Consider the following 20,272-nt stretch of genomic DNA (forward strand, 5'->3'; position numbering starts at 1 on the left):
CCCTTAACTGCTGTAGAAATCAATGATTGTGGAAGCTCAAAACAGGAACAGAACAGAAACAAAATGGCAGACCTATTTTTTGCCTGGATATGCCTTCTGTGGATTTCCCAGGTGGCTCAGGAAGATCCCCTGGAGGAGGACATGGCAACCCACGCCAGTATTCTTGCCTGGAGAATCCCATGGACAGAGGAGCCTGGAGGGCTTCAGTCCATAGGGTTGCTGGGAGTCAGACACGACTATAGTAACTACATGGACGCATGCATGCCGTGTCTTTAACATACTCTGTAAGTCAGGAAAAATACGTTTCTCTTTTCTCTAACAAAATGAAACAAAATGATCTCAAACTTCACTCTGTTCTGCATTTATTGTAATTGGATTTAATGCATTTAACTGCATTTAATATAATTACATTTAATGTAATTGGAAGGACAGTATCCTGATCACTTTTGTTCAGCTTAAATGGCGAGGAAGAGAGATGTAGATTTGTCATCAAGCCAGGACATAAAGGAGAAGGGTTTGGGGTAGAGGTTGATAAGCCAACAGTGTGGTCCTTAGAAGGCCTGGTAGCTGGTCTAAGCCCTTATCCTCAAAGTGTAGACCATAAGCATCAGCATTTGGGGAATGGTTAGAAGCATATTTGGCTTCCCTGGTGGCTCAGAGGTTAAAGTGTCTGCCTCCAATGCGGGAGACCTGGGCTCAATCCCTGGGTCAGGAAGATCCCCTGGAGAAGGAAATGGCACCCACTCCAGTACTCTTGCCTGGAGAATCCCATGGACAGAGAAGCCTGGTAGGCTACAGTCCATGGGGTCGCAAAGAGTCAGACACGACTGAGCGACTTCACTTTCACTTTCTTTAGAAGCATATAGGGATTCCCTGGTGGCTCAGATGGTAATGAATCTGCCTGCAATGCAGGAGATGCAGGTTTTATTCCTGGGCTGAGAAGATCCCCTGGAGGATGGCATGGCCCCACTCCAGTATTCTTGCCTGGAGAATCCCCAGGGACAGAGGAGCCTGGTGGGCTATGGTCCATGGGGTTGTAGAGTTAGACACGACTGAGCAACTTTCCCTTATAACCTTGGGGCCTCTGCTGGACTTAACCCAATCAGACTCTACAGTGTCATAAGATCAGGTGATTTACATGAAATTGAACGTTTGAGAAGCACTGTCTCAGCCCCACTCTCTTGCTCAGTGACTGATACACCTACCCCTGGCGCCATCACGTCCACCTGTGCACATGGTCCGTCAACTGCTTTTCTCTTTCCTAGGCGAGGAAGCTCTAAACGAGTACCTCAAAACCAAGTCTGTGACGCTGGAATACTAGAGCAGTGCCATCCTCGGGAGCTCCTCGCAGGCCCGCCACTCGTCAGCTCTCCCGCTGAAGAAGCCCGGCTGCGCCGAGGACAGAGGTGTCAGCCGCCAGCCAAAAAACACGCACATGGACCATGAAGAGGGTGGGGCCACGTGTCTAAGCATCTACACCCGTGCCTGAGTATTTTCTAATACCCCTTTTATACCTTAAAATGATGCTGGGTTTTGACTATGTTGTATACCACATGTATTTCTAAAATATTAAGCTGTTTTCTCCCCCCCACCAAGACTAATCCTAATCAAGGTTGTTCGTTTTACAAACATCAATATGAGGCAGTTATAGTACAGAAAGTTGGGAACCCTTGTATAACAGGTAAGGTTTTAACCTATGAACCAGGCATGTGGGGGTCATTAAAAAGATTTTCTGTAATCATTGAAATGTATTTTTTAATTGGAGGATAATTGCTGTACAATATAGTGTTGGTTTCTGCCACAGAACAAGGCAAATCAGCCATAATTACACGTATATCACCTCCCTGTTGAGCCTCCCTCTCTCTCCCTCATCCCACCCATCTAGGTCATCAGAGGGCACCAAGCTGGGCTTCTGTGCTGTATACCAACTTCTTACCAGCTATCTGTTTCACACATTGTAGCATATACATGTCAATACCACTTTCTCCATTTGCCCCATTCTTTCTTCCCCTATTATTTTGCTCTCAAGAAACAGTATATCCCCCAAGGAAAGTGAAGGAAGTTTATTTTCTTTCGGAAATAAGATACATCTTTGATGTTCTATTTTTCAACCCACTGTGGTAAGTGGCCAGCTCATAAACAGTTCTTGAGTACCTACTAAGTCCGAGGTTCTATATTATGTCCTGAGGAGTACACAAAGTTTAATGACATGATCTTTGACCCCAAATAGTTTAAACTCTTGTCAACAGCTTTTAAAGTGAATTATACAGTATGATATAAAGAAAGTAGCTTTTGGAGGCTGATCTTGGTTCATAACAAACTATCTTACTATCTATGTGACTTGGGGAAACCGATGCAATTTCTCCAAGCCTTAGTTTCCTTGTATGTAAAATGAGGACAGTAATGCCTCCCTCAGGAACCTTATGATGAGGTGAGGATTCAATGTAACAATCTTAGTAAAGCACCTTGCACTGGGCTTTGTTCATGGTAAATACTCAATAAAGGGCAGATTGGTTACCTAATATATCAGTATAAAGCCGAGAGGTGGAATCTATAAAATAGGGATAAAGTTCCTATTTCATTAGGTATTGTAAGGATTCAATGGGATTATATACATAATGCACTCAACAGGTGTCTAGATCATTCTCTGTGCTCAAGAAAGAGGAATTATTACAACTCATGAAGCACTTCATAATTGCCTGTTGTCAGACAAAAATAGGTGGGTAAATAGTCCAGGTATGACTAGCAGAAGGTGAGATACTAACTTGAAGAGTCTCTAGAAGTTTGTCAGAGCAATTAATTTCCATTAATTCTCTTTTTAAAGTAAAATTTCAGTAAACATTTCTCTCTCTCTGGCTTTGAAGAAGCCCTTAGGGATTACTTACTACTTTGGAACTCAGCAGTTTAACCAAGGAGAGTTTAGGGAATTGATAATCAATAAACAACAATAACAAAAGTCAGGGGCAGAAAACTTTCAAAAGGAAGAATATTAGGTATGATCCTGGCATGATCAATAGAGCAAATTTTGCCTGTAAGCAAGTTGGCACAGGTAAAATTCTAAATTTGGACCCAACAGGGTCCAAACTGACAGTTCATATTTGAATAAAATGACAAAGTTCTTATTATAAAGGAACCACGTTTTAAATGCAGTGTTTTTACTGATTTCATGTGATTTAAAATATCACTTTGCTGAATATTTTACTGATAGATGAAATGGCAAACAAAAACATGCCCATTTCTTTTAGGCTGACTTTACCTTCTAATATTAATCTCAATAGCAGTGCTTTTAATCTTTGGCGGCGGGGGGGGTGGTGGTGGTGGCATTCATAAACCTCTTTTGAAAATCTGATAAAAGCTATGGATCCCCCTGTCCAAAACTCACACCTTCACACCTAATTCTGCAAATATCTTCAAGAAACTCACAGACCTCCTAAAACCCATACTTGAGCTCCAGATTAAGAACTCATTTTTCCATAGTGAGTTTTGAAGTTCTTAGTGGCTTGAGTTTTTATATCCGATTGCTGACCAGAATCAAAGGCTACATGGAATTTATAAAATGACAAGTGAATTTGAATGAGAATATAATGATACACAGCCTACTAGGTAATTTAATTAACATACTGAGTAATTTATCATCATTTCTTCACATCACTGATTATTTTGCTAAAGGATAAAGCTGTGATTTGTTCCCCTAACTGGGGAGTTGAGAAGGTGTGGACACTTTTAAACGTTCTATTTTCCTTCCATTTCCTAGTGCTGCCCTTTTGTTCAAACACCCTTCCTGGCCTTTCCAGTGCCCAGCTTGGTTTTAAGTCTCTCCTCTATACTTTGACTAGAACACAGTTCTTACCACGTGGTGCTGGAATGATTGGTCTTCCTAATTAGATATGAGAACCCCTTCCCCACCCCCAGGATTGGCATCTCTCAATAGTAACAGCTATCACTTATGTAGGGGCTGCTGTATACTAGTCACTATGCTAAGCCAACTTACTTAAACTTCACGTCTGAAAAGATGAATAAATCGAGGTGCTCTTTTTACTGACTCCACCCCCACCAAGAGGTTATTGCGTTTCCTGACTGGCCTTCCTGATCCCTCTCTGTGTGGTTCAAACCCTAAGTCAGAATATGTCACTCCTCTGCACAAAACCTCCTAATGGCCCCCATTTCGCTTAAAGTCTACCACTTACCATGCCTGCAAAGTCCTATCAACTTTGTTCCTGACTACCTCTGACCTCATCTCATATCATCTACCCTCTCATTCTGTTTAGCCACCCTGGCTGCCTTGATGTTCCTCAAACTGATCAAGCACACTCCTAACTCCTAAGTACAGGGCCTTTGCACTTACTGCCCTTTCTTCCCAACAGTGTGCTGGTAAATATTTAACAAGTGGCTCTCTGGGGAAAAAAACAAAAACAAAATTCTGACTTGTAGCATTTTCTGATTTCTGTGTATAAATGCTCTCATACTAGCTGCTTTCAAGCTACAAACTTCACTGAACACAGAATTGGAAATGAGTGTGATTAGAACAAGTGTGAGCTAGAGCCAGTATACCACTGCCTCTTTTTGAAACTTGCCCCACACGCCACCTCCCAACAGGCTGCCTCATCTTCTCCAGGTCTCTGCTCAAACATCATCTCAGTGGAGGTCCATTCACTGATTACTCCTCCTAAAATAGCACATAAGTTTCCCACATCCACACCTCATTTGTCCTCTCATTTTATTTGCCTTCTCCTGCATTGTTTTTGCAGCACTTATCACCACCTGGTTATTAATCATCGATCTCTTCCCATTAGAACTTAAGCTTTGTGAACAGAGGCTTTTGTTCAATGCTGTATCTCCAGTGTCTAACACATAGGAGGAGTTCAATAAATATTTGTTTTCAAATGATGGAGGTTAAGTAACCTGCCCAGATCAAACAGCTATTCAGTGGCAGAGCAGGTACTCAAGCAATGAAGCTGAAAGTCTTTTAACCAAGCTAAGATCCCATTGTTGCCCATAACCAAATCAGACCCTGGATAATGAATAGTAGGCATGTGTTAAATATTTGTCAAATTCAAAGCTAAACTGAGTGGAACATGAACTGTGAGAGTTTTTGTGGAAACGTCAAGAGACAGGGCGAGGAAACAAATTGGTTTCCCTATACCTGCCTTTTTAAGAAAACAGAAGCTCTCAAGGGAACCTGGTCTAGAAGTAGGTTATCAGACATGAACATGATTGAAAGGATGAATTATTATGATTATTACTATTATGCAAATAATACCTAAGTGGATTTTTAATGATTAAGTCACACCTTATTTTGTAAAAATAATAAAATGAGAAGGTAAGATTCAACCACTCTCCACAAATAACCAGATGATATCTGAGATTGTTCTAGATTTTTTGCTATGAGTATACTTTTTTTTTAGAATTAGTATATACTGTACATAACTTTATCTGCTTTTTTCAATTAAAAATATGTAACCATCTTTCTATGTCAATAAACATACCTCTATATATGTTCATTGGCTTTAATTCAACTTGTTCTCTTATTGTTGGACATTTATATTTGCTTTTTGACTGTTTTAAACACTGCAATCAATCTTTTTTCTTTCCAAAAAATATTTATTTGGCTCACTGGGTCTTAGTTGATCCCAGCATGCAGGATATTTTGTTTCAGCACACGGACTCTCTAGTTGCAGTATGTGGGCTCGGTAGGGGCAGCACACAGGTTTAGTTGCTCCGAGGCATGTGGAATCTTAGTTCCCTGACCAGGGATTGAACTGCAGTCCCCTGCACTGCAAGGCAGATTCTTAACCACTGGACCACCAGGGAGGTCCCTACCATCAATCTTATATAGAAATTTGTGAACAAAACTGTATTTGCTTAGTTAGAATAAATTCCTAGAGGTATAATCTCTGATTAAAAGGATATAGCAATCTTACCAACAGTTTCTCCACATTTTTGCCACCACTGTATTTTTCTTATAGCATAACACCTCACACCAAACACTGTTCTAAGCACGTGATAGGTATTAAGTCATTCATTTCTTATTAATACTAAAACCTCATAAGGGAGATACTATTATTCCCATTTTACAAATGGAAAAGCTGAGGTAAGTGGCTGGGCTGGGATTGATCCCGCTTCAGAGCCTATGCGTGTGGCTTTGTGACTGGCAGAGCCACAATGGCAGCGTGTGGCTGACTGAATTGAGGACGTGGCTCCACCACGCAAGTCGCACAGGGTCTTAGTTGCAGCACATGCAGTCTAATTCCTGGACCAGGGATTAAACCTGGGCGCCCTGCACTGGAAGGACAGTCAGCCACTGGACCACCAGGGAAGTCTCTCCACCACTTAACCTACTGGGAGGCTTTAAAATTTTTGCTTAGTGTCTCCCTGCCACTTTTTTCTTTAAATTTGTGAAGTAGGTATAGAGAATCTCATAAGTGGCCTTGTTTAATAAAAAAGAAATTCACTGTCACAAAACTAGAAATCCAGTGATAGCTTGGTCAAGTCATTTGATGAAGTAATTCAGTGATGTTTCTTGCTTCTCTGTGCTCTCCTTGGCATGCTGACTGCGGCTCCAGGTATGCCCACTAGGTCAGAGTGGCAAGAGCCATATCTAACCACAAGATATCCACGGTTCCAAAGGAGCCATCTTCTCATGTGCCTCCTTCTTAGGAATAAGAAATCCTTTTCTTTCCATAAAGTCTACTAGCAAGACTTGGCTTGTGCCTCTTTGTGAAGGTTGTCACATACCCGTCCCCCAAACCAATTACTGCAAAGATTTTCCACGAACAAACGGTGGAGAAAGTCAGTGTGAGTCACTCAGTCATATCCAACTCTTTGTGACCCCATGGACAGTAGCCTGCCAGGTTCCTCTGCCCATGGAATTCTCCAGGCAAGAATACTGGCGTGGGTTGCCATTCCTTTCTCCCGGGGATCTTTCCAACCCAGGGATTGAACCTGGTCTCCTGCATTGCAGATTCTTCACTGTCTGAGCCACAGGGAAGCCCATATGGTGGGGAGTCACCCACAAAGATCCCAACGTTAAACTCTGGGGAAAAGTCTACTAATCAGTTAGACAAAAGATAGTAGGAAACCTGTCTTTCTTCAGGACTGGTGACCACTGGTGTTTAAGATGTATTACTTTATTGGCATCAAGAGGAAAAAAAAATATTTTTCATGAACATTTATTGTACATTCCGAGTGAAAGGCACCATGCCAGGCACTGAGGGAAATACAAATGAGACTCAATCTCTTCTTGTCTTTTCTGCCACAGCAGTAGACTCAAGCACAGGAATACAAGCTACTTGGCAAGGCAGTTTTTTTTTTTTTTTATAAATACCACATTTGATGCACAAAGTATTATGGGGATAGAGGAGATTCATGAAGAATATTTTTGCTTCCAAGACCATTAAACCTAATTACCCAGTTTATGACTGTCAAAGAGCCATAAAAAGATGACACACAAGGTTAAAGAGAACATTTCAGCAGCCTTAGCAGGAACAAGACTGTTCAAATAGCAGCCGTCACCTTACACCTAAGAATCAGGCAGAGAGTGCACAGGGTGAGAGCAGCCAGAGCATGACAGTGACTCAGTTTCCAAGAGACTGCAGAGCAAGCTGCTTACAAACAAAACAGCTTTTTCATTAAGGTATAACATACATGAAGTACACAGATGTTAAATGTGTAACTCGATAAATTTTTCTATGTGTGAGAGTGGTGGTAACTCATAAAACACTCAGAACAGTGGCAGGCACACAAAAAGGTTAAGTACTAGTTAAGTACTAGCTGTTGTTTCATCTGCCACTTCAACAAGTGAAAAAACACAACCTTAGTTTTATTTGCATTTCTTTGAGAAGTGGGACTGAACTTTTGGGACTGAATTTTTTCCCTGTGAATTATCTGCTCACATCTCACTACTGAGATTATTAGTCTTTTTTTTTTTTTTTTTACTAATTTGTAAGAGCCCATTTTATACTAATAACACTCATTCTTTGCCTTTATTGCAAATATTTACCCCAATTTGTTCCTGACTTTAGTACATGGTATGAGCCTAGATTCTAACTTTGTTTAAAAACAGCCATCCCTGACACTGTGTATTAAATAATGGATCCAACTTACACTTACTTATTGGAAGGAAAAGTTATGACCAACCTAGATAGCATATTGAAAAGCAGAGACATTACTTTGCCAACAAAGGTCCGTCTAGTCAAGGCTGCGGTTTTTCCAGTGGTCATGTATGGATGTGAGAGTTGGACTGTGAAGAGAGCTGAGCGCCGAAGAATTCATGCTTTTGAACTGTGGTGTTGGAGAAGACTCTTGAGACTGCAAGGAGATCCAACCAGTCCATTCTAAAGGAGATCAGTCCTGGCTGAAACTCCAGTACTTTGGCTACCTCGTGCAAAGAGTTGACTCATTGGAAAAGACTCTGATGCTGCGAGGGATTGGGGACGACAGAGGATGAGATGGCTGGATGGCATCACCGACTCGATGGACATGGGTTTGGGTGAACTCCAGGAGTTGGTGATGGACAGGGAGGCCAGGCGTGTTGCAATTCATGGGGTCACAAGGAGTCGGACATGACTGAGCAACTGAACTGAACTGAACTGAAAAGGACAACCCTATCACATATTAGATTTTTTTTTTCCTCCAATGTCATAAGAATGTCCAGAGAACTGAATTTAGGTGACTTCTTTAACTGTATAGAATACTTAGTTGTATTATATGAGATAGCCATGTAAGGGGAGAAATATTAAAATTCTACATACTAGTATGTAATTCTACACTGACTAGTCTCTTTCACTGATCAGTCTACTTCTACTTAGGTGTGCATTTCTGGTGAACTTACACCTTCATATCCCCATGGAAACCATGGCTTAAAATCCCCTGTACATCCCCATATACCTGTTGATTCATTTATCTACATCATTCAGTGACTACTGTGTACCATGCACCATGCTAAGGAGTGAACCAGACAAATGCAATTCTTCCCACAATGTGGCATAAATATTAGCTGGTAGAAGACATTATTTAAATATTAATTTATTTAAATACATAATTACACCAATAATTCATCACAGCTGTGTTCGGTGCTACAGGTACAACATAGTATCTTTTCTAGCTGAGAAATCTGGTTTCCAGATCTGTTTACTCTGCACACTTTTAAGGCACAGCCAGGTTCCAATTTCCAATGGGAAATACCAGAAAGAACCTTGAGAATAATCTTCAGAGTATTCACAAGGATAAGGTGAGGAGTAAGAAAAAAAAAACAGTTAAAAAAAAAACCACCCTAAAACATTAGGGAACAAAGTTCCAGCAGCTCAATGCACTTGGAGACATTCCTTTAAATTCTCTAGTTTACATCCTGAGCAAAGCCAGTTCCATGGCAAATAAGAACCCAAACAAGTTTAATAAGGTCAAGAATAAGGCAGAAAGGAGACTCCAAAGTAGGATCATTTTGTCTTTTGAAAGGGAAAACCAATTACTATCTTTTTATGTACTGTGCCCTATTTTTCTTGGGGTGTCCCTATTCTCTACAATGAACAGATTTCAACACTGGGCAACTGTGACGAATAATTTCAATAGTTGAAACAAAAACATTGCTTTACGAGAAAAAGAAAAAACAAAACCAAAAAAGTAAATTCTACATACAATTCAGAGAACTGAACTTAGATGACTTCTTTAACTGTATAGTTGTATTATATGAGACAGCCATGGCAAGGGAGAAATATAAAAATTCTACATATTAGTATGTAATAAGGGGCTGCAGAGTCATCGACAGTGATTAAACCACAAAACACCAGTTTTCCAGCTCAAACTGGAAAGGATTTTTTTTTTTTTTTAATGAAAGTAGATATGTCTGAGGGTGGCCAAATGTAAGTAATTATTTTCTTTGTAAAATACTTTATTTCTCCCTCATTGACCCCCATTTTGATGGTAATAAATAAGTCTGACTTTATAACTTAAAAAATAAAAACCAACCTAGGTTGTTTTATCCAAGTGGACGATTTAAAGTAAAAACAAACAGGTGATATATATTTTTACCTTAAAATAAGTTTGAGATTTCTGAAGTCTATGCTATGAAGAAGGATGCCAACAAACTCACTCATTACCATACATAAAATTAAGCTTTCTAAACGCAATCTCTTTAGCATGAAATCAAATACAGTGTGCTTTTAGAGGATTCCCAAATGCTATCGCTTCCAGCTCTTTAAAAGCCAGCTTCTGTTTCTTCAAGAAACAAAGTATATTGTATATTGCAAAAAAGCACCACAGGTATCTGAAATGCAAAACAACTAGTGACTCACACTCTTTTCCGTAGAATTAGCAGGCATCTATCACCTGTTTCTCAAATCACTTATTTCCCTGTTTTTCTTTGTTTTCACTAGCAGGACTGTCCAGAACCTCTATCTTGCCTTTTCCATCTTCTGAATGAGGAAGCTTAATATTATCTATGTTGATTTCACCTTCGGAAGAGGTGCTGTCATCTTCATCCTCAGACTCTGAACTTTCCTCTGAACTGTCTTGTGAATTCTCTTCCGAACTGTCTTCTTCTTTCGAATGAGACTGATTCATCTCAAACAAGGCCACGTCCTGAAAGAAAAAAAACACACCATGTGGGAGATTTATTTTGGGGCAGTTCCCTAAAAAGTTATAAAAACAACTTTGGGGATGACCAACACTTAGCACAAATATCGAAGCACAGAAGACAGGAAATGTTTTTAATACAATACTATTATTCTTTCAGTTGCCAGAGTCTGGCCTAAGGATTTACTTTTATTACAAGTCTAAAAAGTTCCTCACAACTGAATTCTATACAGCTGAATCTATTCAACAAAACTCACTCAACAAATATTAACAAATACCAACATTAACCGGGTACCACATTAGAATCTCAACAACAACAAAATCCTTGCCTTTGTGGAACTTATGTTTTTGAGCAGGAGTTGGCAAACTATGGCCTGCAGGACAAACCCAACCCCCTGCCTGTTTTCATGCAGCTTATGAACTAAGAATGCTTTTACATTTTGAGTGGTAGGAAAAAAACTAAACAAAAGAATAGTATTTCATGAAATGCAAAAATTGTATGAACTTCAAATTTTGGATTCCATAAAAAGTTTATAAAACGTGCCTACTCATTATATATCATCTACAGCTGTCTTTGGGGCTTCACAGGTGGCGCTGGTGGTAAAGAACCTGCCTGCCAATGCAGGTGACATAAAAGATGTGGGTTCAGTCCCTCGGTCGGGAAGATCCAATGGAGGAGGGCATGGCAACCCACTTTAGTATTCTTGCCTGGAGAATCCCATGGACAGAGGAGCCTGGCAGGCTATAGTCCATAGGGTAGCAAAGAGTTGGACACAACTGAGGCAACTTAGCGAGCACACACACATACACACACAGCTGTCTTCACATGGAAATGGCAGAAATAAACAGTCATAACAGAGACAGCGTGGTCCACAAAGCCTAACATTATTTACTATCTGGCCCCCTACATATAATGGCTGCTGACCTCTGTTCTAGTTAAGAAACAGGTTTTCTGGTGGTCCAGTGGGCCCATGCTCCCAATGCAGGGGGCCCGAATTTGATCCCTGGTTGGGGAACTAAATCCCACGTGCTGCAACTAAAAGTCTAAGAGCTGGTGCAGCCAAATAAATAAATGTATTTTTTTAAAAAGGCAATAAATAGTTACTCAGAAAGCACAGTGTAGGGGAGTGAAAAGTTTAAAAAGAAAAAAAGAAGAAAGAAAACCATTGAGGTGACAAGTGATGAAAGATGGAGGAATTTGGGGGTGGGATTTTACAAAGAGGGAAGAGGCCCAGAGCAAGGAGATGGAGGCTAGAGCACAATCAGTGAGGGTCCTTGGTGGGAGAGAAGGTCAGTGGAGAGACAGACAGGATCACACTGGCCCATGAAGGATTCTGAATTAGAACTGTGATGGGGAGCCCCCTGGTTCCCAAACTGGGGGCCACATGCAATGTGTCAAGAACAAGCTCTGGGGGAAAAAAGTGGACGCAGAAAGTCTGGCTGGGAACTTCCTGGGATAATCCAGAGGAAAGACTGTCATCACCTAGGGGGAAGGTGGTGGGTGCCGAGCAGGAGCGGCTTGATCTGGGATGTACTCTAGATGCAGAGCTGCCGTATCTGCTGATGGGTCAGGTACATGGTTATTAAAGATGGGGTCAGCTCTGTCCAGACACGAGTGGCATAAAGGGGATTTCACTGCAGAAATAAGAGGAGCCCAAAGTGAGAGACAATTTTCACACCTGAGTTATATAATCAGTTTTTCTGTTATACACATTGTTTATTTTTGCATTCTCAATGAATCAGACTCTGATTACTTCTTTTGGGACTTGAATGGGAAATTTTAAAAAAACTCAGGACACTTAGTATATAAATGCTTCTAGATAACACATGTGTTATTGGAGTTGAAAAAGCCTTTCTATGATTCGGAATAACTAAATTCCTAGACTTCACCCAGGGAAGCTTGCTAACTTATGAGGTTATTAGGATTAAGTAACTTGGTCATTTAATCATCAAATGACTGAGTTACCTGTGCAGTACTGGAAACATGAGCTGACTTTGCAAGAAGGAAAATAACACTTGGAATTAAAATTTAAAAGTTCTCTTTCTTTTTCAGGTGATGAAACATATTGTTTATTTTATACTATGAAATGAAAACAAGGCATAGTTACCATTTGAATAACTTGTCCAAGAGTCTCATCAGTATTTTCAATATTGAAATGACCAGGTGGTGCAGCTGCCATTTCTTTTCTTAGCTTTTCGTTTGCCTGAGCCATCTGTGGGAGAAAGGTCCGTACTTGATCCAATACTAAGGAGCAAAAATATCATTTATCAATATTTATGTTAGTCTTTGGCCAAACTTTTAAAATCCAGAATTTCTATAAAAACACTTCTCGGACAGGAATAATAACAACAGTTCAATAAAAAAGCATTCAAATTCCTTCTATTTTAAAACTTTCCATTCTCTTCTGAATTCTTAAAACGGTGGGCTTCTCTGGTGGCTCAGACAGTAAAGAATCTGCCTGCAATACAGGAGACCCGGGTCCAATCCCTGGGTCAGGAAGATCTCCTGGAGAAGGAAATGATTACCCACGCCAGTATTCTTGTCTGGGGAATTCCTCTGTCCATGGAAAACAGTATGACTGTACAATTCAATTATTTCTTAATGTTTTCTGGTTTTCATATATGCCTAGAACTGAAAATTCCTAGAAGAATGGCATTCAACAGATAGTAACTGAATAAGTAGGCAGTAGGACTTAATAGTTTAATGCATGAGACTCCAAGGCTTTGGGGTCAGACTGATGAGGCTCTTCAGAGAACCCCGGTTCCACGTCTTACTATCTGAGTTACCTGGGGCAGATTAATGAAGCTGCTGCTGCTGCTGCTAAGTCGCTTCAGTTGTGTCAGACCCTGTGCGACCCCACAGATGGCAGCCCACCAGGCTCCCCTGTCCCTGGCATTCTCCAGGCAAGAACACTAAAGTGGGTTGCCATTTCCCTCTCCAATGCATGAAAGTGAAAAGTGAAAGTGAAGTCGCTCAGTCGTGTCCGACTCTTATGGACTACAGCCTACCAGGTTCCTCTGTCCGTGGGATTTTTCAGGCAAGAGTGTACTGGAGTGGGGTGCCATTGCCTTCTCCGGGTTAATGAAGCAATGGATGTTAGTGAAGCCCCATATCTGTTTCCCTTTCTTCTGATGACGACTTTTCTTAAACTCTGTCACTCTTAGTCACTCTTGTCCCTACCCAGTTCATGCCTATGTATTCCACAACCTTGACACTGTGATCTGGCAAGCCAATTAGAGATCACCCTGGGACTCTGTTGTGGACTGTTGAGAAAGATGTCCATTCTTGCAGAGTCAATGACTAGGTGAGCTGCTGAATGTAAACCTAGAGCTGCTGATAAACCGGCCCACCTACCACCCATCATCAGGGAAGAGCTGGTTCTAGATAAAGTCAACACCTAGGAAAGTAGAACTAAGAGATACAGAGTGGCAGATCCCAGATGACGCTGAGCACCTGGATGCAGATGTACCTGAAATCACTGGGGGTATTTTTCCCCCCAAAATGAGCCAACATCACTTGGCTAAAGGCAATTGGAGCTGGGTTTCATTCATGTGCAACCACAGGAATCTAATACATTTAATTCAACCAATCAAAACCTCAGTTTACTCATCTGTAAAACAGGGGTGGTAACTATCAGGTACTGTGCTAAGCACAGGGGAGACAAAAAACAGGGATATGTCATTTACTGAGTTAGCTCTCAAGAGAGGCCCAGCATATAACCATGCCCAACATGAGCTCTCAGAACTTAAGTCACTGACAGCCATGTAACAGTGGACTAAAATGTTCAGAGCATGAAAGAAGAAAATGGAGGTGAGGATCAAGAAATGGCCTTGAATTGTGAAACAGGACTGGCAGAAGGATTCCAGATGGTATACCCAACTTGGAAAAGAATTTGGCAATCTTTTCTCTATTAAAAAATACACTCTGGGGACTTCCCTTGGGGTCCAGTGGTTGAGACACCATGTTTCCAATGCAGGGGGTTGACAGTTCCACCCCTGGTTGGGGAACTAAGATCCCACATGATGGGTGGCATGGCAAAAATACTAAAAAATAAAAATTCTTAAAATTCCACTCAGAGATATGTACCCTCCAAAAATATAAACCTATGTCCACACAAAAACTTATATTTGAATAGGGAGCCACCATGCAATCATTTCAGCTGTTGTACACTTAGTGCATATTATGGTTAACTTCCCCTCGACTACTCACGATTTTGTAGTTTACAGACATGATAACCTCATGTATCATTTACACCACTTTTACTAATTCTTGTCTTTTTTTAAAAAAACATTAAAGGGAATTACACAGATGCTAAGTATTACATGATGCTATCTGAACAAAGTCTGACTCACCTATATTTAGAGTATGCGATGCAGCAATAGCACAGAGTAATTAATAAAAAGAACTGGCCCTGTTATGAGTAACATTTACCATTTAAGTAACTGTGTCCAATTTAATCAAATCTGGTGGTGTTTTCCCACATCTGTGTGTGAAATTTGGGAGTCAGTAACCTCCGAAAAAATTTCCCATGGAGTTTAACAATAATTAATTTTGAACTCCAAAAATCCATCCCACAAGTTTTTCTGGGCAAGGTTACCCTCTTAAGTGTTAGTCACTCTGTCGTGTCTGACTCTTTGTGACCCCAAGGACTGTAGCCTGCCAGGCTCTTCTGTCCATGAGATTCTCCAGGCAAGAATACTAGAGTGGGTTGCCAGGGGATCTTACCAATCCAGGAATCAAACCTGAGTCTCCTGCCTGGTTTAAGCCCCACCCTCTTAAAGCAGGGGAATAATACAAGAAATTTTATCCCTGTGCACTGAATTCACGATATAACTTCCAAGTAAGACTTGCTACAATGGACTCTCTGACAACAAAAGCAGACACTGTCCCAACAAATAAGTGACTAATTAGGCAGAATTTCACATCAGAGAGGGTTCTTGAGAGAGAGAGAGAAAGAGAAGAGAGGGAAGGGTACTTACAGGGACTCCTCTCTATCCGAACTGTTTGAAGAGTAGAATTCTTGCTGGAATTAGGCTTGGAGTTGATGAGCAACCTGTCCAATAAACCTGAAAACACACACACACTTCCTTTATTACAGCACAAAGAAATAGGAGCCCAAGAGCAGACTTTCTGAGACCACCCTCCACCCTCAAGTCTTGGCTGTTCCTTCCTCACTTGCTAACACATTAAAAAGAAAAAAAAAAAAAGCACTCCAAGTTTCATTACAACATTTTAGTTCTTTCTGCAGATCTCCCCCCTTTAAACCTGTCTCTTACATCTCTGCCTCACCATGTCAGGTAATAAATGCCCACTAAACTGCACCTTTCTGGGCCAGAAATCTACCAGCAACAAATGTTGGTCGGCAATGACAGAATGCAGGAAGCAGTACAGAGTACATAAGGGTTAAGTAAAGCCAGAAATGATTTACCAGCTGCATTATACTGGGCAAATCACCTACACTTTTTGAGTATTAATTTCTTCATTTATAAAACATCTCTGCCTGGTAAGTTCCCTTTCAGTCAAGATGTCTGATGTAGACAAAACAGCCCTTTAAAGAGAACCCCTTTAGCCTTTTCACAGCTCCTCAAATCAACCCAACTCTCCAGCCCATCAGAGCACAGAGAACAGGACTTACCTTTCAAAACCCAAGGCTTTAATGCACCCTGGTTCCCACACCTGGAAAACCTCTTCACTCTGGTATAAAAATCCTGTTCACCCTCAAAGCAGCAGCTCAACACTCCTAGCGTACTATGAATAGCTTATACCTAACAATTGGATTAGTGAAAAGAGCATGGACTCTGGGGCCACACTGATTGGATTCAAATCCCAGTTTTGCCACTTTCCAGCCACATGATCTCCAACAAGTTACCTATCTGTGTGATACACCAGGTCTCAGGTTCCTCATCTATACAACTGGCACAGAACCAACTCCACACAGGGAAGTTGTGAGGATTAAATTTAGCGAATTAATTCCTGGGGCAGAGTAGGCACTAAGAAGCTTCAGCTATTATTATAATGTCTTCAGATGCTCTGGATTCTCACAGAATCTTTTTTCAAGTTAATATTTAATGAGGATACGCCCAAGACATTACACTCATTCTTCTTCTCAGAAAAAACAAACAAACAAAAAAACACTATAGGTACTACTACTTCCATTTTCCAAATGTAAAAACTGAAGCACTGGGGATGTAAACAACTCTCCTACTGTGGTGCTGAAGACTCCTGAGAGTCCCTTGGACTGCAAGGAGATCAAACCAGTCAATCCTAAAGGAAATCAACACTGAAATATTCATTGGAAGGACTGACGTTGAAGTTGAAGCTCCAATATTTTGGCCACCTGATGTGAAGAGCCCGACTCACTGGAAAAGACTCTGATGCTGGAAAGACAGGGCAGGAGGAGAAGAGGGCGACAGAGGACGAGATGGTTGGATAGCATCATCGACTCAACGGACATGAGTTTCAGGAAACTCTGGGAGATAGTGAAGGACAGGGAAGGCTGGCGTGCTGCAGTCCATGGGGTCGCAAAGCGTCGGACATTAGCCACAAAAAAGTTCCACAGCTGGTTCGGCTCTTCCTTGAGCCAGCCATCTGTTCTAACAGCGTCTCCCACTCGAATGAACTTTATTATCCAACACCGGCCCCCTCCAAAAAAAGTTCGACAGCTAATTACTCTTGGGGTTGGGATTCGAACCCTAGTTTGTTTGTTTTTTTTTTTTTTAGCTCTCTATTATGATGTCTAAAAACCTATGAGGGTTTCCCGGACGCGTCTCCCTCTACCAGAGCAGCTCACTAAGGGAGCGCACTAAGGGTGGCTCTGTGAACATCTGCAGAGAGAGGGTGCTCAATCCATAATACTCACCTGTTCCCCTTAAGCCAACTGCTGGAACCCAGATCTGACTCTAAGGTCGTCCCCTAGGGAGGGGGAGGGGGACGGGGAAGGTCGTGCTGCGGCGCTCAGCACTGGGCACTCAGCACTGTGCCTAAAACTTGAAAGCACAAACCACCCTCGGGCTCGAGGCCGGATGCCCATACCTAGGCCGGCCAGTCCCCCAAGCCCGCAGCCGGGGGCATGTCCGGGTCCCTCGGCGGCACAGGGGCTACGCAGGTAGCCCCTGACCCGCGGCTCCAGCAGCGCCGCCCCCAGCTGCACGTGCGCGCCCCACGCCGCTGCCGCCCACCCGTCCGTCACCTCCGCGGCCGCCGCTCCCTGCCATCAGCAACTCCTTGGAGACCGAGACCCCGGAGCCATCCCGGCAGGACGACGAACAGCTTGGGCCGGACTGGGATTCGCCGCGGACCTCCATGCTGCTCGCGGGCCTTCACAGCGGCCTCTCCAAGCCCGGATGCAGGAAAAAGACTGGGGTAGGAGGCGGGGCCAGGACTGCGATTGGAGGAAACTCGTAGGAGCGGGGCGAGGGGCAGGGCGAGGGAGGCCAGCGGCGAGGGCGGCACCTAGCGGAGTGAGAAGGCCATTCCTGTCCCGAGAAAGGGTAGGTGGAGGCTTTACCTCTCTCTGTGATTGGATGAAAGAGTTAGTAAGGCTGGATTTAAAAGTGAAGAGCGCACCATGGGGGCTGCCCTCCTCTTCAAACCTCTGTGACATAGAACACACTTTGACTGTCCAGTGGTTAAGACTTGGACTTCCAGTTCAGGGGGTATAGGTTGGATTCCCGGTCTGGGAGCTAAGAGCCCATATGTCTCCCAGCCACAAAAACAAAAATATAAAACAGAAGCAATATTAAAACAATTTCAATAAAGACTTTGAAAATGATCCACATCAAAGAGAAATCAAAAAAACCCCATATACTCCAGGCAAGAGTACTGGAGTGGGGTGGCATAAAGCCTCCAATTTCTCCACATCCTCGTCAATGTTTATTTGCTTTTTCTTTCTTTCTTTTCTTTTTTTTTAAATAGTGGCCGTCCATCCTACTTGGGTTCTTCCCTCGTGGCTCAGATAGTAAAGCATCTGCCTGCAATGAGGGAGACCTGGGTTCAATCCCTGGGCTGGGAAGATCCCCTAGAGAAGGAAATGGCAACCCATTCCGATATTCTTGCCTGGAAAATCCCATGGACAGAGGAGCTAGTAGGCTACAGTCCATGGGGTCACAAAGAATCGGACACAACTAAGCGACTTCACTTTCTTTCTTTCTAGTTGGTGTGAGGTGATAACTCACTGTAGTTTAGATTTGCATTTCTCTAACAATTAGTGATGTTGAGCATGTTTTCACGTGTTCATTGGCCATTTGTGTATCTACTTTGCAGAAATGTGTATTCACATCCACTGCCTGTTTTAGTCCAGGTTGCTTTGTTGGTGTTGAATTGTAGAGTTATTTATATTTTCTTATCAGATATATGATAATATTTTAAAGGCATAGACAATTATGAACATATAAGAACTCAGGAAATATTGCTCCCAAACCCTCCTTGAGGAATTTCCTAGAAAATATGATTCAGAAAATAATTGGAGAAATGCAACTTAAGTTTTGGTAGTATTTTACAGTACAATTGGGGGAAAACAGTGAGAATAAGGTTGAAAGAATAGTCTTTAATTTTTATAGGTTTTGATAGTGCGGATATAAGACAAAAAAAAGGGGAGAAAGCAGAGACTATATTAGTTAGTTCAGTCGCTCAGTCGTGCCCGACTCTTTGAGACCCTATGAATCGCAGCACGCCAGGCCTCCCTGTCCATCACCAACTCCCGGAGACTATATAGTAAGAGGAAATCTGACTTTTTAAAAACTTGGAATAAAAGGATAATATTTTAAGTTAGATGTTGGGGGTAACGGAGAGAAGATTGTTCATGGTAAGAAGACAATATCAAAATAAAAGGAGACTGAATTATATTGAGTACAGTTATTAGAACAAAATAAAAATATTCATAAATATAAAAATTAATAAGATAGAAAAGAATTCAGGCTCTCTCCCCTAAAAGGAAACAAAAAGATACTTTATAATGCTAAATATAAATACAATGCTAAATACTAGAATCTGCAAAGAGGAAACTATCATTAATATCCACATGCCTAATAAAACAGCAACAAGTATTATAAAACAGAAACTAAAAAGGAATGCAAAGAAAATTAAGCAAAAACTCTACTAATTGGAAATTTTAACACTGTTTCAGAACAGACTATATCTAATTGGACAAAAAATTATGTGGTTACAGAAGACCTAAACAAAATTATAAATAAAGTAGAGGTAAAGAATCCACCTTACCAATGCAGGAGACACAAGAGATGCAGGTTTGATCCCTGGGTCAGGAAGATACCCTGAAGTAGGAAATGCCAAGCTGCTCCAGTATTCTGGCCTGGAAAATTCCACATACAGATGAGCTTGGTAGGCTATGGTCCATGGGGTTGCAAAGAGTTAGATTCAATTGAGCACACACACACAGATCTAATGAATGTAAACACTGAATCCTGGTAACAGAGATTAAACCTTCTTTTAAGTCACATGAAAAATTCACCAAATTGCCATATTATAGTCCACAAAATTTCAATACATTCCAAAAATATAAATGATATAAGTGGCCTTCTGTGATCACAATTCTACATAACTAGCAAATAATGACATTAAAAAAATCTCTTCCACCTAAAAATGTAAAAACACACTGCTAATCAATCCTTGCATTAAAAGGAAATAATGAAATGAACCTTTGTCCTTAAAAAGCTATTTTGAAAAAGTCAAGAAAATGACGAACCA

General features: G+C 41.5%; 2 protein-coding genes across 2 annotated transcripts in view; one reads left to right on the forward strand and one right to left on the reverse strand.

Annotated features, from left to right (window-relative positions):
* ALDH1L2 (aldehyde dehydrogenase 1 family member L2) overlaps positions 1-5,501 on the forward strand; it is a 61,933-nt gene extending 56,432 nt beyond the window's left edge. The window contains exon 23 of the mRNA XM_040234820.1: positions 1,266-5,501. Within this exon, the coding sequence (XP_040090754.1) occupies positions 1,266-1,321 (56 nt within the window). The 3' untranslated portion in view covers positions 1,322-5,501. The remainder of the gene's footprint in view (positions 1-1,265) is intronic.
* Positions 5,502-7,933: 2,432 nt separating this feature from the next.
* NOPCHAP1 (NOP protein chaperone 1) lies at positions 7,934-17,993 on the reverse strand. Its single transcript, XM_040234821.1, has 4 exons — positions 17,760-17,993; positions 15,550-15,636; positions 12,678-12,814; positions 7,934-10,575 (listed from the first exon to the last, which is right to left on the reverse strand). Exons 1-4 carry the CDS (start codon positions 17,872-17,874, stop codon positions 10,336-10,338), a joined length of 579 nt encoding a protein of 192 aa, XP_040090755.1. The 5' UTR covers positions 17,875-17,993; the 3' UTR covers positions 7,934-10,335.
* Between the last annotated feature and the right edge of the window lie 2,279 nt (positions 17,994-20,272).

Source organism: Oryx dammah, unplaced genomic scaffold (assembly GCF_014754425.2).
Source record: "Oryx dammah isolate SB20612 unplaced genomic scaffold, SCBI_Odam_1.1 HiC_scaffold_29, whole genome shotgun sequence".
NCBI classification, from domain to species: Eukaryota; Metazoa; Chordata; class Mammalia; order Artiodactyla; family Bovidae; genus Oryx; species Oryx dammah.